We start from the raw sequence: 23,718 nt of genomic DNA, 5'->3' as shown, positions 1-23,718 counted from the left end.
CAGTTTGTACATGCATCCCTAAAACACTGCTGTTTTCCCAATCTGATTTTCATTCCATTCAAGAAAAGATTCTGTGCAGGAGACAAGAGCAAGACATCACCAGGAGACTTCTCCCAGACAAAAGCCTCAACTACACCTTGTAAATAAATGTGGTATATCCAGCAATCTGACATTCCTTGTACCTTCTCAACAAAACACAGCTCTGGCTCAGCCCTGAAACCAAATTATGTTTGTTAGCATCCTTAAATTTTCTGAATGACTTCAACATATGTCAAGCTTCTACTCCTTCTCTGGGATCATAAATTAGGTTGTATTTTAAATCTCCCTTGGATAACCTATGTGCCTTTCTTGTATCAAATAGTCCCTTCAAATAAATTTTAGTAAAAGCTGGAGATTTTGCAACTTTTTGTCACAGAATTCCTGCATTTTGTAAACAATGCAAGACCTATCTTCAGAAATGCAATATTAAAGGTTCGCTGACTTCAATGGCTGGTACCTAGACACAGCACACACCCATCCTTTGTATGCTTTCTATTTCCTGCTCTTGTTAAGATGAAAGAAATGTGAGACATTTTCAGTCTCTACACTTTCACTCTAAAATTCCACTTGGGTTTAATTTTCAAAGTGTCCTGCATTAGCTGTTACTGTAATTTTATATTTATCTTTATATTTATTGTTAAGGTTCTGCAAATCCAAAGAGAATTAGTATTTCTCTATTTCTCTCCCAGGAAAGATACAGCCTGCCCCTTACACCAGCAGTTTTACTTTTGGCACAGTTAGTGAATGAATATTCACAATCATCATAGATATTCCAACTGAATAGGAAATTCAGTGTCACACTTGACATTATTTTGAATGAGAAGAACATGCAAGAAGTCTTTGATTCTTATTATGCTCAGGAAAAACAGGAAGTTTTTTCTTAAAGTACAGCCAAAAAACGGACTATTGCTTCTTCTGTGGCTGGGTTTTGTTCACAAATGTTTTCCCTCCAAATAATACCCATCTTCCTGTGTTCACATTTGTATACCAGCAAAAAAACACCCACTAAAGAGATCCAAGCAGCCTTACAAAGTGTTCTGGCCTCTTTTTGTGGGGAGGTGGTAGGGGTGCTTCAAGGGGAGCCTGTTTTGTTTGTGTCTGTGTGCACACATGAATGGAAAAGGTTTTAAACACTACAGATTTGGCTTCTTCTACACTGAGCCAAAACCAAGTTTAGCTGTTAATTACATTTATACTAAATAAAGGCCATTGGTCATGCTCATCTCATTTAACATCTCATTTAATTTCACTCCACCTCCACCATCATTCCTGCACAGAAGGGCCCTTGCACTGTTACTGCCCAGGTATCCTGGGTGTGCCTCCAACACAACTGCAACATTCTTGGAATTTTAATACTGCTTTGGAGATACTTAAATTGCTGTAATGTTTATCCTTTAGCTGCCAATAAAGTTCCACAACAATTTTTTCCCAACCAAAATATTAATTTTAATATAATTCAGAGTTTATACATCAAAATGTCTCAAAAAGTTGATGGGGAAAAAAAAAAATCAGAAAGGCTTTACTTATTTACACAGAAACTGAATTTTAGACTGAGAGTTGCAGAATAAACCTTGGATTTAGGGCCCCTTAAACTCAGTCATTCCTAAGTTTCCCCATCTCTCCCACTGTGTTTTTAGAAAGTCTCCATCTTTTGATTTAGTTGTCCCAGGCCCTGTTAAACTATAACCATAAAATATGAGTTTTACAATATGCTGTATTTTGTAAACCTTGAAGTAACTTTTGAAAAGCCAAAAAAAAAAAAAAATCAAAAACCCCAAAACCACCAAAGACACTGTGTTCAAACAACATGGTCAAGTGACTGTTAGAGGTATGAAATTACCGTGCAAAAAGCTGAAGTCGTGCCCAAACAAGAACAGAATCACCACCTTTGGCACACTCAGCATAAAAACATGACAACAATAGCCAAAAATATTTAAGAAACAACTTGCTAAAAGGCATAAGAGCTAATACCAAATCCTTCCTGAAGAGGCAAAAGCAGGAAGCCTCCCAGCAGCTACAGGACCAATAGAAGAACGAAAATTTCTTCAAATAATACACAAGCATTGAAAAAAAGCTGCAGGAACTTGGGATTACTTTTGAGTACTTGTGTGGTGACATCTTCCCCCAGCCTGCTTTTTTTCTAATGAGGCAGGTACTTAAAGACACTGAAGCTTCAATTGGAGGATTTTAGAACAAAATTAATAAAAATTGAAGAATAAAGCCTGCTGTATTTATTAACTGTGGAACTTAAACTAAAACTTCTTCCAAGGAAGTTTCTACAAAGGTAATCACAGAATAAAACTATTCCCAGCAAAACTAAAATATTATTATTAAAAATAAAATATAAAATATTCTATTCTCAGTGATCACTAAAAAGATATTTAAAAGTGTAAACCAGCACAAAAGAGAAACCTTTCATTTCCTGAAGAATTACTCACCTAAAATTACCTGGTTTAACACACACTTATACCAAATAATTTTGAGGATACTTTTGATAAAGCTTGTGGGGAATTAGAGTTTAACTTTTTATTCAAATTTTATTTTAATTCCAAATGTGATTTGATGAGTCAGCTATTCTCTGAAGTCATGTAACAATAAACATTAAACATTACTCAATGCCCACAGCAACCACTGTCTAATTTTATTCTTTTTTTTTCTTCTCCCCACAAAACGGAAAAAATTCCCTGTAAAAACTATTAGATTTGTGCCAAATTCATGACTCAAAGAAAAATTAAAATAAATAGACACGTGAAATTAAAACAGCAAAATGCTATATTGTGAAAACCACAGAAATTTAAACTGATTGTAGGTTTCTCTTATGTACATCTTTTAAATGCATTTATGTACAGGTGTAAATGTCTGAATGTAAAATGAAACATAAAATGAATGTGCGTGTACACAGTTTATATATAACATGAAAGTTGTATTTGTTGCTGATTTAAAAAAAACATGTTAAGACAAAACCTGTTTGGAAACCTCCAAGAAGGGGGTAAAATCACTATTACAAATGCAGTCTAGTCTGGGTTTAGTTACATCAAGGGACAGTGGTGATATTCTGTTAAGAATATAATTTTGGAGCTTTCTAAACCAAGGCATCTTCTAGAATTCAGACAGTACATTTATTTTCTAAATATTTAACAATGATGTATCTTAATGCATTATTCTCTTCCTTGGCCATGGCAGTTTCACCTGAATATTTGCAGATGTTCATGCCCCCATTCCCATGTCTTGTTGAGATCCAGCCAAGCTGCAAGTTTCATTCTTTCAACTTTTCCTACAACTTAATTTTCCATCCCTTTACTCCTTAATTAAATTCATGGCTCACATCGTTGGATGTTCATATTTTAAACAAGAGTCAGGCATCAATACATTTTAGAACTGCACTAAACATAAAGTACATTATAAAATAAAACATTATGAGCTTCTGAAATGGAAAAAAGAATGGTATTGATTACAGAGGAGTCCTCACTTCCTGTAAACATTTCTATCTCACTCTCTCTCACAGACATACACATACTTTAAAGGAAAACCAGAAACAAGAGTTTAATTAAACACCACTAGTCTGAATTTCAAATCCATGAACGAACAGATGGCCACACTTCACAATCCAGCAGCAGGCCACTCCAATTAACTGGGACTGGGATCAGGGTAATGTCATGGAAGCCAGAAGTTTTGAACCAAAAAAAAAACCATATATGTGTATTTGTGACAGTTGTAAATAGTATAACATTGAACTATTTAGGATTATACAAAAGTGGTACCAGCAAAAAAAGAGGAAGCTGACATTTCAGACTATTATTAAATCTAATCATCTCCTGTGAGGGCACCAGGATGCTTGTCAGTGCTCACATGGACTTCAAATCCAGCTGACTTTGTAAAGAACAGCATTAAAAAAGTAACTAAAGCTGTCCACTTCAGCTCTTCCACAAACAATCTCTACTATTGGACTTGTGCTCACTTATTAATTAAAACATGGTGCCCAAATACTTAAATCGATTTGGTTACTCAGTAAGCATCTATTAAACTAAAATCAGTGTGGTGTCCCTTGAGTAAAAATGTCTTCTGACACTGCTGGGTTCAGTAAAACCATCCCCTGAGTAAGCACCAAAAAGGACATCTGCTTTTACTGACATCAAACTTAAGGCTGAGCATCTACACCAGTTTTCAACAGTGCAAGGCAGACATGAATACAGAGGAAATAAAAGCAATACAGGATATTCCTGATGCCTCTATCAAATTTTAAATCTGTCACCTTGCTCCCCCCACTGTTTCTGTAGCAGGACTCCAGCTCTGCACTGCCCATGGGATACAGCTGGCATTACCCAAATCTGAACTCTGTAGATTTTCTTCACCTGCCCCTACACTGGATGCTGATAACTCTGACCCCTGAGCAGTGGCAATACCACAAATTTTGCAAGCTGACATAAGCACTTATGAACAAGTGTTACAAGTAGTTTTTCTGATTGAGGCTGTTGACAAAACAAGTGGAAGGAACAAAAAAGGAAAAGCAACTCCTACATAATTTCACCTTAACACTTTAGTGTTGTGCAAGGCATCAAATAGACACAATATTTTTGTGTATCAAGGACCCTGAGCTTTCCAAAGACAACAGAAGTTCTCCTAATTCTTACATCACTTTGACAATTGCTGAATAAATATTTCCTGATACACTTATTCCAGTATTTTGGTTTTGCCTTTTCCCTTTCCTTTCAGAAGGAAAAGAGAGATAAAGAAAAAATTCACTTAAATACTCATCTGAAATAGTAATTAAATATTTTTGAGGAAAAAATGCTACATGTAGCATTTCTGTATCAAAGGACCCTCTGATTATCTCAGTCCTTTACACAAGGCTTCCATTCCCAGAGGTATTCTGCATTTAATACAATATTGGACTAATAAGCACTTCTTCACAGGAGAACAGGTTCCCTAATACTTAACAAATCCAGCACATCCTTTCAGTGCAACACAAAACAGGATAAAAATTCCCATGGTTGCTAATTAAATAAAAAGGGCAATAAAAGCAACCAACAAGAGATTTAAATACAATACTGACAGTAATAAATTATTCAAATTAAATGAAACAAATAAATAAATGATACAAATTTAGAATATAGTCTGGAAATTATGTTGGTATTTTGAATTTATAAACTAGTTACAGAGGAAGATAGTAACTTCATTAAATATTTATAAAAGTAGTAAATACCTGAAGTACTCACAGCAGTGGAATAAGGGTTATGAGCTCCTGTGTTTTCAGCCCAGCAGCCACAACCATAAAGAGCTGCCTAAGGAAAGAAGCACATTGTGCATAAAATTTAAGTGTGTGAGATTTTTCCTTTATTCCCTTTCCTTAAAAAAATACAAAAATAACCTCAAACCAACAACAATAACAAAGAAAGAAACCCAAGAAAAATGCAAGTATTAGTACAAAAGATTAATAAGAATATCATAACCATATTGTCATTCCACTCCATTTTGCTACATCCTTTTACTGTTCTTGAGATCTGAGTGTTTGTCATAGATACAAAATTCTAGCCTAGCTTAACAGAAAATGAGGGTAAAGATATAACCCTGCTCATATAAAGTCTCTTTCACTCTGCTATTCAAAAAACAAACAAACAAAAAATCTTAACTACATTTCAATAGAGAACTGCTTTTTGGACAGTGGAAAGTGTCAACAAAAAAATACAGCTGTACAGCAATGGAATACAAAATTTCTGGTGCACCTCAAAACCCCCTAACAACAATAAGGTGAAACATTATTATTATTATTATTATTATTGTTATTATTAACATTAACAATAAATACAACTACACATAATTTATAATCATAATTATGTATAACACATCATAAATACCTGATATGTTCTTTTATTACTTCTGTTATTTTCTCCAATTCACAAGATAATTTAAAAATTAATTGGGACAGCTTCCCTAAATACTGAGAGAAATCTTTTTTCAAGACTCTAAGCATTTAAGAGACCATTTAAGGATATATTTACGCCCAAGAAATTAACTTAGTGATATCTCTGTCAAATTGTAACTAACTACAGAACATCTTCCCAATCACAGTTTTATTACACTGATGAAGGACACTAAAACCACTTGCAAATCAATGCAGTGAAAATGCCTTCAGCATTTAACAGGAAGGAAGGGAGAACAGAAATTTGCTGTCACAGCTCTTGCTTTACACTACACCTGTTAGTGACACTGAACAATCATTCCCAATCAAAAAAAAAAATTTAAAAATGTACAATGATCACCTGACCAACTCTTCCAGGGTGCTTCAGTGCTAAACCTCCACTGGAGACAGCAGCAGCCACATTTCCTTCTTGGTCAACAACAACTGCACCAACTGTATCCAAGGTTCCTGAGTCATTCTCCTGCAGGGCACACAAACAGAGAAAAAAATCTAGCAAAAATAGTATATTAAAGTCAGATCATACTCCTTAGGAGTGTGCAAGTGAGAGCCTAGCAACCAAATGGATTTGTTATCATGCACCTGTACCCACTGCCAAAAATCTTCCCAAAATGCTGCTTTGCCTCAGACAGGACCTTAATAAAATTTCTCCAGTAGCAAGAAGGTAATACACATCTCAGAACTGATCCAATGCTTAGATCACCTGCTTTTACTCACAGAAGTGCCAGAAGTCATTTTTTCTTAGTGGTTGCCACTTGTCCACTAAGAAATAATTCAGCAACTGATGCCACATCAAAAGGCCTCTCCTAAAAGGCCTGAAAAAGCATTTTCAGAGGCTCTGATCTTTGAAGATGTGTGATTTAAAAAAAATGCAATTTAAAAAAAAAAATCAAAACAACAACAACCAACCTCCCTCCCCTAAAAAACCTCCAAACCATCACTAGAAAAAACCAAGCAGCTGTTTACCCTGTAAAGAGAAAATACTGATATTCTGAGCAAGACAATAAATAGAAGAAGCCTCAAGAAAAAAATCTCCCCTAGGCCAGATTCCTTCTGCCAGACTTGTTCTCAGCTCAGGAATCTTTGCTGAGTAAAGCAATTTTACCCTTTGTTCCTGTAACTAGAAAAGTTACTTCCATGACTCCTGAGGTAGATTTACTCCCCCAGGAGCAGGGGTTTTCCTTTATATCCTTCCCCCACTCCTTAATGCACCACACTAAGTCCCTCTTACAGAAGGAACAGTTTTCCCCTCTCTGCAGAACCCAGGGGAAGGCACTCACACCTCATGCTCCACCACACACAGAGCATGCAGTGTACAGAAATTAAACCAAATAAACAGAATTGATCCATCATCCATCATGTACTCCAAAGATGCACATTGGTGCTGCACAAGCCTCAAGCCTCTTACACAGACTTACCCAGGGAAATAATGCCAAAGATTATTAAGTTTTTCATACAAATATGAATTTTCTGGACTAGAATTCAGAAGGAGTTAAGAAAAAAAAAAAAACACCAGTCAACTTCAAATTATCAAGTTCCCATCATCAATTAAAATTCCCTTGGGCATACTATGTCACTTCTCAAGCATGGTTTCTAGTACTGCAATGCTGATGATACCCTGGCCACACTTAATTTAAGAGAAAACACTTGGGTTAATTCTGTGTCAGTCTCAAAAGGAAAATATGCAGTACAGTCAGTCTCAAAAGGAAAAATATGTTCTACAGTACTTTTCAAGCAACTGGAACTCATAGGCAGAAGTTTCATCTTTGGATTTCACCCAGAGAAACAAGAAGTTTCTTCTCTGCACCTACACCTGGATCTTCCCTGGCAAGTTCTGCACTCAGATGCTGGCACTGACCACACTCAATATTAAAACAAATTATGTCCCAACAACAAAACACAGTAACTGCTTAAAGACTGACAGGGGTGAGAAGCTAGAAATCCACAGTTTCAACTGGTAGTGGGAAGAAGGGTAAGCTGAAAAACAGAGGAAGGAAGGATCAGGAAGGGTAGGAAAAGTAGAAACAAAAGGATTATGGGAGCAAAGAGGATAAGAAAAGAGCCAGCTCCCTTCCAAGTTCTAAAGATGAAAGAAAATTAAGGAACCCTTTTTTAACATCTCATGTGCAAGTGTATTTTCCAGCTCCCAGGACTCCCAGACACAGCCTGAGCTAAAACAAACCCAGCTCAAACAATACTACTCAGGGGATTGAAAAGACCTTAACCAGCAGAGCAGGCTGCTCATGGGAAGTGCAGATTCCCATGCTTGGAGGTCTCCACAACCAGACCACATAAAACTCTTCCCAACATGAATTCTCTTATGATTTCTCTGTACAGTACTATGATACAGGTGCTGCTATCTACATCCCTGCCCTCTTATATTAAAGAATTTGATAATAATATACATATAATTCATTATATATATAATATATATGTATATTAATAATATGCATATAATTGATTATACATATAAATTATATATATCAATTCTATAGACAATTGATTATATATAATAATTGATTGATAATATACACATAATTTATTGTTATATATCATAATATACATATAATTGATTATATATTATAAAATATATTTATCTATTATATATGTTTATACATTTTATATATACATAATATATTTATTTATTATATATATGTATATATGTTATAATATATACCAAATATACATCAAATATATATTTGGTATATATTATATAAAACATACATATCCATTAAAAATTTCCTCTTTTGTCAAATAAAATTATACCCACAACAAAAAACTTAATTAATAGACAGCTACAGATATAAAAACCTAGCTTATCAAAGTTTGTTTAAATGAGGCAATTTTGAGGCTGGACATCTTTTCTAAGGGAAGCATTGCTAAGGGAAGGTTGAGTTGGCCCACATATCCTTCTGAGGAAATCTGTATCGCTGAAGCAAATTAATTCTGTATTTTTCTTCTCAGTAATATAGGTTTGGGGTGGGGGGAAACAGGACTGGTTTGTGATTTAAAAAAAGTCACTGATATATAGGTGATGCTGTATTTTCCTTATTCAGCAAACTGAAAATCAGCCATGTTCTATTACCCATCCAATGGGAAAAAAAACATTGTCAGCATCTTCTACATTCATGAACTGTATTGGCAACCCTGATTTCTGGACTAAAATTAAGAGTTCATCACAATTTAGCAAAGGAACTTTCTGTACATCTCCCTGTGGAAAAGCATTGTGTGCCTGAGGAGTCACTGCAAGGCTGCACCTGCTGAGAAGCCTTTCAGTGTCACACATTTCATCTCTCCACATCACATCAATGTTGAAAAGCAGAGAATCCTGTTAAGCTAGGGTCAGGACAATAAAAACATATTCAGAAAATATTAGAAAGAACGATTTAGAAAGTATGATAAATACTACAATTCACAAAGTCTAAAATAAGACCAAACTTTATACAGGTCCAATAGGGTCTAAACAAGATCCAGCCTGCTTGTCCTTACCTTTCTATTGATTTACTTAGCCACCTAAATTTTAAAATTTTGCAGGTTCCAAAGGAAACTTGGTGATATCTGTTACCAAATTCTGTATCTGAGTTCAGTTACTAAATTATACTTGTCCGCTGCAAAAGCGGTTTGGGACTTGAACAATGCAGTATTGCAACCTAAATATAATCTATTATGTAGTTAATGTTTTGCATGGAAAAAACTGAAAGTCAGTGTTAGAAGTCAAACCTCACATTACTTAATTTGCACCTTGCCAACAGGAAAGGAAATTAATGTATTAAACCATGGTCCAAATACTCAGAATTTGCTAAGAACATGCACACAAAACTGAAAGATGCTCATCTGCACAAATGCAGAGTCCTAGCAAGCATTTTTAAAATACCCTCCTTCCCTCCTGCACATTAAAAAATTTAAAATATTCATCACTACAAGCCCCTAAGGAAGCAATTAGCAGATTAGGAGAGCTCTACCCAGTGCCCACTGAAAGATTCTGCACACAAGGCCTTCTCCCTCTCCACCTGAGATAGTTTTGAAATGCCATGGAAAGTAATTACCACTAAATCTCATCTCTAAGTAAAACTGACAAAACACAAAATTAACCACATTGAAGCAACTAACATTTATATGCTATTACCCAACTATCTAATTATGCAAAGCCTGATGAACAATCCCAGCCTTCCCAGTTTAACAGTTATTTGGTGTGTAAAAAAAGAGCATTTTGTTTGATTCTCATGTGCAAGATAAGGAAATTAATCTATACTGTATTTCCACAGATAAACCCAAAACTAAACAAAAAAACTAAACTAGAATGGGTGAAAATTATTTAGGTTCCTTTTGCCATATTAAATGGATTTTGAAGCATACCTTTGAAAACTGTAAGGTTTTATTATCAATGATCATTTGCATACAAATGTGAGATGGAACATTTATTTCTTTTTTTTAAGGAAATTCCCAAACTGCAAGCCTAAATAAGACAGACACTAGGATTGCCATAGTTGACTGCTACACTTACAATTACCTGCACATAGACAAAAATATTTTCTAAATCTGTTCAGTCTTAATACAGTAACAGAAGTTGATTCCATGCATATTGCATAATTCCAACTGGTGTACACATATGTCAGTACCTATGTTGAACTAGATAAAAACCAAGCCAGTTTTATTAAAACTCAACCTAAATAATGTCATTTATAGAGTTAAATAACTAGGCTATAAAATAATAACTTACAAACACCAATTTGTTCCAAAAAAATCATGTGTATTAGGGGTTCTTAGTGTCACTTAATCCAAGAAGAGGACAACTTCTTACAGATAAGCTGAGATCACTTGTAAAAGTGATCTAATTTTTAAACATGTATTTTTGTTTTTAAACCTGTATTTTTCTTTTCAATAGCAAAAGACAAATAAAATTAGGGTTTCTAGCCAAAATCTGCTAAGCTATTTTCAACAACAATTTCCTCTGGTAAAAGACAGACTAACAGTAAGCTGACAAATATTTACTTCTGATATTTACTGGTGCTTGAGGGAAGAATTTGAGAATGGCATCTGGCTGAAAGAACACATCATAGACACCCCCCCCATGAGAATGTTTAGTTAATTTTTGTTTGTGTGTGAGTTATTTCTTAGCTAAGTAAATCAGTAAGACTCTGCAACTTGAAAAAGACAAAAGTTTTACACCTTTGAAATTTGGTGAAGTTATAAATGGATCTTCCTGTACGCAAATGCATAACCCTCTGCAAATGCTACACTGGGTGAACAAAGAAAAACACAGAAAAAACTCCATTTATCAAGAAATAAAACTCCTTTAGTAAGTTACACTGCCAAGTTTTTCCATACAAACTTGGACAAATTTAAACAGCCTCATTCTTTTTAAGGTTGGTATCATCACATTTTTATTGAAAACTAATTTTTAAACCTGTATTTTTCTTTTTAGCTGGTGATATTTATCAGTAGCTCAAACTTCCAAGTAATTTCAGTCTGTTTTGGTCACAATACTATCTCTTCACACTGGCCTATTAGTTCTGATCCCATTCAACTGCACCTTGGTTAAAACATCTTTTCTACCTTGCTCTCCCCACAGCCTGCAGCACTGACAGAGGCACACAGGCTCAGCTGCAGCACAGAGTTGAAGTGGGTGAGTCAAACCAGAAAATAAACCAGCTCTGAAATCCTGCTGAAATGAATGGTCTGCAGCTCCAGAGAAGCATAGCTGGTAAAGTTACAGGGGTATTTATCAATTAAAATAACTTTGACAACATTAACTTCCAATTACTCAAGTATTTAAAGGGTTTTAAACCAGTTATTTTAAAACCATTTATGAGAGCACAGCTTTGACAGCTTGAGTTGTAGGGCAACAAATCACAAGCCTCATCCTTGCTAAATGACTTTTTTCTACTAGTTTGGGGAGATATATTCTATTTCTTTTTTTCTTTTAGAATTTGATTTTTCATTTCTATTTCATTTGGAAAAACTACTTAGAAAACCTTACTTCTGCCTGTAAGGCTGCAATTGCCCTACACTCCTTGGATAGCAGGAGAATCCCATATTGAGAGCATGGGTTGGTTTTCATCCCTGCTCCATGGACAGGATGTGCCCAGACAGCTGACAAAACCTGTTGTTACTGGATTACTCACCAGGGAGAAGAGCTCTATGTGATCACCTCCTTTACCTACCACCACTGGCAATCTCCCACAAGCTCTGCACAGGACTCTGGAGCCCTTGAAATTTCAAACTGCAGGTTGGTAAGCTCATGCATTGGCATATGTTTCAAGCATTGACTCGCCCCTTATTACATGAACAGCAAAACTGCACAGGGACCCCTCCTCTCCCCAGGCACACTTTCACACTCGCAGGCTCTCAAGGAGGGAACTGAAATCCTGGCAACAGGAAAAGTTCCAGAATGAACAACTAACTTCCATGGCTCCCCCATCCTTAGTTTCTTCACAAATCTTAAATACTTAAAAAAAATTAAAATTAGTCCCTTGCTAAAGAAAACATCTTATCTAAGAACACAGATGCAAATTGCCTAATTTATCACTATTTGCCTTTGCAGACTACAGAGAAGACACTTCTGCTAAAAATTCTCTGGGATTTTAACCTTATTTAGATCAATATATGTAACTATGCAGTGACCAGACAGCAATGCCCAATCCAAAGGCCCACAGGCCCCAAATAAAGCACAGGCATTGAATTTAATGACCCATACTTTGATACTCAACATCAAACACAAATACCGTGAATGACACTCTCACAGTTTACCAAAGCTCTACATTTAAACTATGAATGAGGGGAACAGAGGGAATCCCTGGTAGTTTTGTAGCACAGGTAATATGGACCAGGTCAATGCCAGATGCATGCACAGATGCACATGTTTACCTACCTGATATTTCAAATTTCACCAATTCCAGTTCCACAATGCAGTGTGCTCAGGAGACATTAAAAAGTGGGAAACAGTGACAGAGATCCCAAGCTAAAGAAAATGTTTTGGTAAATAATTATCTCTTTGTATTTACATTTGTTGTATTTCCAGTTCAAAATGAGCAAAATATTTTTCTTAGCACAAGCAAGATATAAAGTGAGGGTTTGGTTTCCAAATAGCAAGGCAGAAAGTTTTAACTGCACTAAGTTTTCATTATATCATCTAAACACTAGGATGGACAAGGAGAACAGGCTTCTGAGGCTACATCAGTCTTGTAAGACATGAAGTTTATTAGCAGTCAGCTGTAAGTTTAGGACAACACAAGAATTTGAAACAAGAGCTAACCTTTTCATTTGATTGTCTTCTTTTCTTTAGTTGAATGAGATCTGTTTCCACCTTTTCGGCCAACTCCAGCTTCCTCTTGTTCCTCTTAAAAGCTGCTAAACTAAACCCTATAAAAATAGTTCAAAAGCATGTAACTAAGTAAAATTTACTTATTTGAAGCAAATATTGATAAGTTGACATTTTGAAGGATACATCCCCCACTTCTTTACTGATGCAAAAATGCATCAATAAAAAGCCAAAAACTAAGTATTCAAGTTTCAGTACAAGTTGTTCACATCTTTTCCTAAAAGTTGTACTATTGTTCAGCAAAAGTGATGAGTAAAATATCTGGTAGAAACACAGCATGAACACATGGAAGCTGGTCTAAACATCTTTGGCAATGAAGCAGCACTGCACAGAAGAGAACAGAGTAAGTGTCTTGTGTTAAAATTGTTTTTGACTGCTGACAAGTAAATAGATACCATGTGAGCTCATTCTGATAGCCATGAAATTAGGTTACTATTTTATTACCTTAATCACATATCTGTATGTTTATCCATATATTTCAAGCCACACACAAGTCTAGCAGTAGTTTATGCTCCATAATCCAACACAGTCTAAAGACCACCTAGGTCTCAAGAAGACAAACATCTACTTTTCTCATCTAAGCCCTACAGTCAGAAAGGAAGTGCTCTCTGAAGTGGACTAAAAAATAAAATTGTTATGCTTAAGAGACCAAAATTACATGTTCCCATTTTAGAAGTTTCATTTCATGAACAAATTGCAGATATTGACATATTTAGTTTAAATTAGTTTTGACTCAATATCATCCCCAGGCTGTTTTAACATCCTCTGTAAAATGTAAAGGTGTGGAGAAAATGTCTTGTCACTTGTTTAACCACACAAAATCAAGCTATTGGGAGAACAGAGCAATTTGAATCTTACTTATACAAGTAAGTCACAAATTCAATGGAAACTAAAAAGCACAGGTTTTTCTATAAACTTCATTTTAAATGAAATTCTGAACCTAGTTACAACACTATTATTCAGAAGACTGGAACAGTTACATGAAGTCTAGTAATAAGCTCAATATTGCAGAGCCAATGGAACTCAGAGCTTTCATTTACAATTCTCACAAAGTACACAGACAGTGAGCATTTTACTTTGAAACTTCTCCACACAGGTGTCAAATTCACCTAGTGAACTCTCTTTTAATCATGTTTTTAAGCACATAAAACTGGACCTTAATGTACACACAGCTAGTTATAGTTAGTTCAAGTATATAACTCAGAAAGTAGTGAGAAAGCTGGCATTTCTCCCCAAAAACCTAATGAATACCAGTTCTTTAAAGATGTAAACTCATATTAATCAGCCATCACCAAGAAAGTAATTAATTCTACTATATAGGGCTGATTAATGCAGACAACACATTTCTATGTTTGAAATGAGGATGAAGAGGTAAAACCTGAATACTTGATAAGAGGGAGCAGAAAAAGAACCATTTTAGTCAAATACTAATTGGCAGTAGGAAGAAACAAACTAAAAATCTCTCACAGATCAAGAACTTTGAAAACAGAAGTGCCCCAAAAGAAATTAAGCCAGCAGATTGTTCTTAAGAGAATTTTTAAACAGGAGAACTTGTAAGTTGACACAAGTTCACCAAGCACAGCAAATACCTATGGGCAGAGCCATTTGGGGTGAGTAAGAATGGTGCTGGCCTTGGTGTTCCTCAAAAGCAGGATAAATATGCCTAAACATGTTACCTGCTGCTGCCACTGCCTCCTGCCAAGCTGGGAAAACATGGACCTAGAGAGGCAAAAGGGTGCAGGAGCCCACACATGCAAACTTGAACAGGTTCCTTGTACCTCACAGCCCAAAGCCAGCAGTGTCCTGAAACCTCCTGCAGTATTTGCATCTTCAGCAGCTCAAACACAGGCACAAAAATCTCATCAAATGCACACAACACACGGACTAGCTCCAAGCTGCCCTGCCAGCTGCACTGAGTGCTGCTATATGGCCTCTCAGCATCTCCACCTTGGTAGCATATTTATCCTGCCATTTTCCCACAACACACAAAATTCTCCAAGCTTTAGAGATGTTTCATTCACTTAAGACTGCAATGTCTAGCTAAGCAACTAATTTTCAGAGGTTACCCTACGCCTTAAGATAGTTTGTATTTTCAAAACAGGAAAAAACCTGAAGACTTATTCTGAGTGATCTGAATGTTAACAGTAACTTCTCATCTGCATTGTTAATTCAAAGTGGTATCACTAAGTTGAGAAATATGGGGTAGAAAAAACATCATTATGAATAAAGTACACATCTCTTGGGTCATGTCAGACAGACAGATGAAGACATCTTTCTAGCAGCACTTAATGATGTAGCTTGGAAGAGATATTAGGAGGTTGTGGAGTCCAACCTCCAAAGAAACTCAAATCCAGTTTAAAAGGATTTGTCAGATTCTGAGTATTTTCAACAATGAAGATTTCACAACTCCTCTGGGCCTCTGCATCATTATTTGATCAATCTCAGGTTTAAGTAAATAAGGTATTAATTCATACTCTTCAGTTTTGTTCCGTTTACCATGAAATCTCATACCTTTCATACCTGTGAGGGAAAGTTAGTCTAGTCAGACATCCAAAGAAGGGAAATTCTTGTGCTCAGGCTACATTGAACTTCAAAATAGTTATTAGGATTAATTTTTACATCAAAGGTGAAGGTTTTGTTTTAGCAAGGATTCATGAATAACAGCCTTTCATTATTTAAGGAAAATAATTAGTAGCAGTAATTATCAATTTCTCTTAGCAGGACAAGCCAGCTAATACCTTCAAAGTGACCAAATAGCCATGAAATAAAGGACCAGGTTACAACTCAAAACCTGGCAATTTTTTCCTCTGATAGTTTTATGTCCAACTTCAGTTTAAAAGAAGTCTTGACTCTTACTTGAATCTTAAATTTAGGGCTTTTTTTTCTCCCCAGAATAAGGGAATAAAGAATAAGCAAGTGACAGGCTGCCTGCCCTCAGTTTATTCCTGCCTTTGTGATGTTCTGTCTATGTAAAACCACTACAAATGCCATTAAAATGAACAGTACTCTCACTGCTTCATCTTGGTCTGCTAGGGACAAAAGAAACTGAGGAACACAAGCAAGCTCCAAACTACACACATGAAAGATGAAACCAGAGTTTCCTGAAAACACCCTCAAAGTTTGGTCCTTGACAAAGAACACACTAAAACATCAAATTAAAACATTCCATGAACTAAAATACAATCCAGGATTCAAGCATGCTTGGTTAACAACACACACAACATGGAAAAACAACCCACAGAAAATTTTCTTTGCAAATAAGTGCTACAGACAGAAAGAAAACACCTACACACAATTTGAGTTCATAATTCACATTAAATCTAAAACAAAACCTCAACTTTGTGGTGCAAGGACACTACAAAATTTCATTTGTCCTTAATGACAGTATAAAAACCACTCTCACCTTCTCCAACCAGACAGTGCATTCCAAGCTTGAGAAAAGGAAAGGGTCACAACAGAGTGATGAAGACAGGAATGTTTTCCTAAAACAAATGCAATATAGCTACATCAGCCTGATGTTGCCTGGGTCAAGGAGGAAGAGAAGAGCAAGAGAAGCAAAGCTTACTGACTGGGGAGAAAGCTAGGAAGAGGGGTAAGGGAGCTGAATTAGCTTGAAGAAGTTTTGGGGGTGGTTGTTGTTGGTACTGTTGTTGAAGTCTATGGAAAGGTATTTAGTAAAACGTCCTTTGATTTCGCTCAAGAACTTAAAAGTTTAGATGTAATTCAAAAAAGTACTTTCAGATAAAATCCCTGGCAATTAATACCCTACCCAGTAACAGCATGGGCACTCCACATCATGCCTAGAAGAATTGAGTCTTGGGAGTACAACCAGCCCATCTCTTCTGCTCCCTCATTTATGCACCTACTGGCATAAATAGAACTGCCTCTGAGCTGCTGGGAGAGGAAGGAAAAAAAATTTAAAGCCCCACAGCTTACAAAATTACTGTTCTTGTTTAAAAGTCATTTTATCAGGTCTCATCCAGACTAAAGACTCAATGAGTGACAACTGTAGCATATCAGTACCAAAGTATTATAAATAAATCCAACCTCATTTACAGTATTTACCACACATCTCTGCTCTTCTGGAACAAATAATCTTCAAGGACCTGGAGACACCTTCCTAATCATCCACATTCTCCCTTCAGCCCCCAAGGTACCAACATGAGCAGCCCACATGGACTCTGCAATTTGGTGCAACTGTGCCAGACAGGGGAAGCTCTGGTGGAATATTTGGTCACAGCAGAGCTGAGACAAGTGTGGGGATTGGCCTGGGACAAGGTTCAGTGGGGCTTAGCCTGGGACAAGGTTCAGTGGCTGAGCACAGAACAGTAGAAGAAGCTCCTGCTCAACACCACAGGCCTGCAGGAGAGGTCGGCATTAGTGGATGTGGTATCAGAACATGCACTTGATAATATTTATCTGTAAGTGCAGCAGAAAAGTCTGACAGGCTCATTTGTTCAAAGCTAAGACTGCTGTGGATGTTCAAAAGGTTCTGATGTTCCTGGATACCCCACTGAGAAAAGGCCACAGGATCTCCATTACATAATTAATTAGCCCAAGATTCATCTCCTAAACTATTACTGCTAGACAACAAATACACCTTTTTTACATGCTTTTTTCATCATTATCACCACCTAACAAGGAGATGAGAAAGTAATTTTCAGCAAGCAGGTGAGTGGAAGAGATTATTAGTCTCTGACTAATGATGAAGAGATGATGAAGAGATTCATCTGTGCCGCTTGTTTGCCATAAGATTTCCACATTCTTTACCCACAACCTGTACTCTGATCATTCCCTTAACTCCTTCAACCATTATACTATGTACAGGTAAAAATTTCATCAAAAATATTGGCAGTTCTATTAGGTAATGATACAATGCCTAAGTAAATGAAACACAACTGTATTTCCCATTCAACACAGCTCTTCAGAAGTTACTCTCAGTCACCTTTCATAGCCCATTAGAAATGGTTCAGAGAACACAGGCATATGAAAAGCAGAGCTGTCCTACACATGGAGTCCTTGAAACTACTGAATTGTACATACAGACTTAAATATAACACTAAGGGCACCTTTTCATTTGTTTAATATTCGTACAATTGATACACCTCTATCTAGAGGTTAATCCTAGCCCTTATGTACCTTAAACAGGCCCTCAGATGACAGGCTGTTTATCAGAATACAATTAATTTCTTGCCCAAAGTTAATGCAAAACATTTTCACTATAAAGTCCGTGTTTCCTTAAAATCTCCATGCTTTTATAAGCCACGTGTATTCCCTTATTTATTTTCATCAAGGTTGAAAATTTGGAAAATGGCTATGTGAATAACTATATTTTCAAACAGAGAAAGGAAATACATATTTTTAGCACCACTAAATGACAAATCAAGTTCAGGACAATATTCAAACCTTCCTGGTTACAGTGGTGGAACAGCAAGATGGGAACACAAACTCCAAATACCAACCTGTGATCACACACATTACAAATTATTCTGCAACTAAATATTACACAACCTGGAAGTGTTCAGTAATCCTTGCTTAAAATCAAACTATAAACTGAAAATACTACAAAAACCCCAAGAATATTTTCAAATCTTTGAAGGAGAGATAGAGCTCTGACCAATCATATAGCACCCCCTGGCAGACAGTGCTTAGAGTCAGCTGGCAGAAACTTTCTGCAATTTATCTTTCTATTCCATATTAAAAGAGAATGCAACTATTGAAGAAGAGAATTTAAAAGGACTATATTAACAAATGAGTTAACCCACAGAAATTCAAATGATCTTGTGAAGAATTCTGTTGAGCAGTTGCTAAAATAAATGACACAAATTCCAACAGGAAGATGAAAATAAATTTCTTTTTAACAAAGCTATTTTAAATGACAGATTAACACCACTTAGGCTTGTGTTGGGACTAAAAGACTACTAGAGATAGCTTCCATGTTGCCATACTCTGACAGAAACAGAAAAATTAATGGGGGGGGAAAAGGCATTTAAAAGCATATTTAAAAATAACCTATCTCTCAGAGCACTACTCTATAGATCTGCTCTTTACAACACAAACTCAGGGTAAACTGCTGCTGGACACAGCATTTCTTACTGCCTCCTGCAAGAATTCTTGTTTTTCATCAAGCAGCTTGGAAGACTTTCATTCAAAGTGCCTTGTGGGCACTTTGGCTCAATCTTTTTCCTGGGTAACTTACAGCCATTCTCCTGGCTGCACTCAGCTGCTCAGATTTCAGAACAAAAAGTGACCCTACTGTCTCCAAGTCCAGGGAAGATTTACATCATGTATTCAGATTACCAAGCTTCCTAACCAAATGTCCAGAACACTTGAGTTTATCTCCAAATCCTTCATCCTCCCCTCAAAAACAAAGGAAACATGGTCTGAGCCACTGCCTGAAATTCATAGCACAGTTCCATTAATACAGCAAGTGTTTTTCTCAATACAATAATAATGAAGTAATGAGAGAACTGGGAGTGAGATTTGGGGTTTTGGAGGAGAGGCAGGCAATACTGGTGGTCAGGGAGACCCACAGTGTCACTAGAACAGTCTGCCTTACACTCATCCAGAAAAGACTCTCCCTCATTAAAGAATCCAAGCAGCCATAGGATAAAACAGGAATTTCCATGCATGCATACAGTTTGAAAAAAATAAAGTACAAGTAAAGAAATGGTCTGTTACAAGCAGAATTTCAAACCAACCCAAAGCAGCCCTGAGTCTATTGAACAAGATGTGATTTTACTGATAACATGAAGTTATTCAAGGTAATTTGAGAATTTGACTGAAGAAGGATTCTGAGTAGGATTCTGACAATGAAGTAGCAGTTTTTATTCAGCAAGTCTCAAAATAATGACAATGAGGTAACTCATAGTTGTAAAGGTTTTTGCAGGTGCTGGAAACTAATATGGGTTCAAAAGGAAACAAACATTTCATGTCAGAAAATGTCACTGTTTACTTCCCATGTATGCAGGAGTCACTAAAATATCCAGAATTTAGACTCTGGAATAATGTAAGGGATAGGGGAAGGAAAGCAAATACTTGCTCTGTTCTTACATTCTTCCTTAAGCATCTTCTTTATGGCTACTCTCGAACTGCAGTTCACAAGTAATGTGGATCCACTGCTGCTATTTTTGTTCTTTTATAAGAACAAAACTATATTTTTGTTCTTATATTATTCCCTGAGGTGCCTTCCTTCTCTTTCCCTTGGAAAACTTAACATTGCAAGCAAATGCAAGATGCTTATCTTACACCATGTTATCTTTGTCAAAGAATTTACATCTATTATAGGCTGAGCTGATAATTTCAAATAGAAGTGGTTTGGTTATTCCTAGTGCAGGCACAGATATTGGCAGTTGAGGATGGACCTCAAACTTACGTTGCATATTTAAAGTGTACTTTGGATATTTTTAAGACACTCCAATGTACAGTAATTCAACACTTCTAAACTGTAATTACACCTTAACTCTTGGATCACACTGTCAAAGCAGTCTCTGTAGCACGGGGCAACAAAGCACTGGGATAAGCCTGCATGGACTCTGTACTGGCAGCCTCTAGTTTGGGCGGGGGTTAACAAATCCAGATTCCTTGCAGACTGTGGGCAATACAGACAGATCACATTTCAGGTGTTTGGTTTTTTTGAAAAGCACCTACTTTGTACACTGCAAAGTCACCAGGTTTCTACAAATGGTAGAAATCCCATTTCCTCACACGCTCGACAAACCAAAGAAGACAAAGCATGTGAGCCTTGACAAAACCTTGATGTAATTCAGCAAGTAACATGGTTTAGAACATGCTTCCAGTTTGGTGCTTAGATACTTTGATAGTTCTGAGAGAACTCTGGAGTATGACCACAAAGCAGATTGTGACTCTTTCTTTGATACTGATCCCAGGGAAGCTCCATCCCTGCAAACCAATTCCCCAGCCTTATTGACACCAGCTAGAACATTCTCATCTCATCTCAGGTCCAAGAAAAAGGAGACAGAATAAGACAACTTCAAAAATATATTTTCCATGTGCAGCACAGAGAAGCCAAAACATGCACACAGTTCTCCCTGCCAATATTTACTGCAAGTACACATCTAAATTTGGATTAGAGGCTTTTGGAGGAGATTTGGTTTTTTGTAAATAAGTTACTAAAGATATTTTCCTGATGTTTGGCAATTAGTTCAGTTCTTTCTTTTACAGAGCTATTCAGAAGATACATGATGTTTACTTAATTTACCCCCAGTTCTCCATGCAAACTTCAGCAAAGCAATGGTAGCAAGCACAATCAAAAAAGTCTCTCTTTTTTTGAAGACAAAACAGGTGACTTCAGATGAGATCTTTGTGGTTGCTTGGAAACAACATCTATTTGATTGTTTCTTAAGCATATCTAACTTTCCCTTCCATGGTAACATTGGATAAATTTATTTTGGCTTCTTAAACGTTACCTGTGAGTTGCCAATTTCTTTTCACTTGTAACAATCCCATTTTCCAATCCCACTGACCAGAGGTCAATGAAGTATAAGATTTACTTAGCTAAGGACTGGAACAGCAATCAGTGTAACATTTTCTGGAACTGATTCTTCAGGTTCTTGTTTACTCTTGCATTGTTTTTTACAAAGGGAAAAAAATCCCAGATGTACTAGCATTAATAACTATACTGCAAAATTCACTTGTCAGTTCTGGTTGTTTCAACTGTTTTATTGCAAATTGTTTTACTAAATAGAAGTATGCTGAATATATTGCAGAGACAAAATGCAAGTAGTGGTCTATTGGAGCAGGATTGTGAAAATCCATTGGCTGGGATTATTTTTCTGATGTTTTCCCAATATAAATTCATAATATGGATTAGGCCAACCAAACTAGCAGTGGACAACCTTATTTTTAAACTGTAATGTGCATATTTGCTCTGACTTGGGTACATTGTAGCTAGCAAATGTATCATCTAGCAATTAATGTCACAATCAAAACACAATAGTACTAGAAACACTTGAAATTTGTGCATGCAAACAGAATTAATCAAGGCACCTTCTTTGTGAAGTATCTCCTGCATGTAAGTAGCAACTGCTTCCCTAAAAAGGAAAAAAAAAAAAAAAAGAAAAAAAGGCAACCTTCCTCTCCCCAAAAAAAACTTTAAAGCATTTAGTGGTTTTATTCTTTCTAGAGCCACAGAAATAAAGGTGTTCTGCTCAACTCAGCACTAGAGTAGTTCTGCAAATGCTGTTTTGGAAAGCAGCTAGAGCAAAAGTTTCAGTCATGTGGAGCTAGAGATCAAAACTCTGTTCAAAATTACATGTGTCATGAATACATGTGAAAATCAGTGCAATCAAATAAAACACTGCCACTGTTTCTGGGGTTACACTTCAGCACTGAGCATCAATAATTCTGAGCTGCAATTGCTACATATTTATCTACATTTAAAATTAGATCCAATAAAAGGCCAAATAAATAATGGAAGCCCTGGGTTTCAACCTCTGATCTAGGGATGGGTCAGGTATTTGAAGGAGCAGTACAGTTTACCATAAAATAAACATTCCTAATCTTCTGTGTTCTCCTTCTTTGGACACTAATTTCTGATTTTTTTCCTGCATAACCTCAACAGGCAGCACAGGGCATGTTCTCACCTAAAACAAACTACAGACTGGTAGTTTTGGCACTTTGCAAAAGGGAAGAGGGCTGAAGAAGAGAAGGAAGAGAACCACATCCTCCTTTCCATGGGTAAGTGCATTCATTTTTAGCCTAGTTCATAGATGATGTATCAATATAACAATCACTTTTTTTTTTTTATTTTAAGACAAGAAGCTTTTCTAAAAAACTAGGGTTAATATACAGCATAGTCCAAGTCTGTTTTCCAGACTGGGTTATTCTATCAGATTAGGTGAAGTCCCAGGTTAAAATAAAAGGCAAATGACTTTCACAACTTTTTTAGACAAGAGCAGTTCTGAACAAAGACCCAGAGATGGGTGTAACTGCACAATCTCAGAGACAAACTGGCACCTGCTGAATTTTGATACACAGCTAGTTGGTGCTGTTAGGATCCAAGATGGATCACAACTGGAGACTTGCAGGACTGAGCTTTTAAAGAGCCTACATTTTAGTTAAAAAGAAGTCCATCATTGGATTTAGTCCTAGAATCACAGAATCACTTAAAAGAGATGTTGCTAAAATGCAGCTAAAGTAATAGTTGACAATTTTTTCTATTTAGATACTTATCAGAAAATTAGTAAACTTAAACAACCCTTATAGACCATAACACCGCAAGCTAGCTGAACGTTAAGAACAATGAAATGATGCACACCTCAAAAGATGAGGCACCATTTAAAGTTACTCTGTCCTGTTCTTCCTACTGACACCACCAGTTTACTCACTTGTAGCCATGATACCTGGAGGACATGCTGGTATCCCGTGATCAACTGCCCATCTGTAAGCTCCTTCACCAACTAAAAAGCTAGGAGACACA

At 36.4% G+C, this 23,718-nt stretch overlaps 1 protein-coding gene across 1 annotated transcript in view; it reads right to left on the bottom strand.

The window, feature by feature from the left end:
- The window catches only part of TASP1 (taspase 1), a 79,165-nt gene that overhangs the window by 34,097 nt on the left and 21,350 nt on the right, over positions 1-23,718 (bottom strand). Inside the window, exons 7-10 of the mRNA XM_058802181.1 lie at positions 23,627-23,706; positions 13,212-13,318; positions 6,300-6,419; positions 5,243-5,321 (exon numbers count right to left, since the gene is read on the bottom strand). Of these exons, the coding sequence (XP_058658164.1) occupies positions 5,243-5,321; positions 6,300-6,419; positions 13,212-13,318; positions 23,627-23,706 (386 nt within the window). The remainder of the gene's footprint in view (positions 1-5,242; positions 5,322-6,299; positions 6,420-13,211; positions 13,319-23,626; positions 23,707-23,718) is intronic.

This window comes from Ammospiza caudacuta, chromosome 3, assembly GCF_027887145.1.
Source record: "Ammospiza caudacuta isolate bAmmCau1 chromosome 3, bAmmCau1.pri, whole genome shotgun sequence".
In the NCBI taxonomy this organism is placed as follows: domain Eukaryota; kingdom Metazoa; phylum Chordata; class Aves; order Passeriformes; family Passerellidae; genus Ammospiza; species Ammospiza caudacuta.
This window is presented reverse-complemented; position numbering and strand designations above follow the sequence as displayed.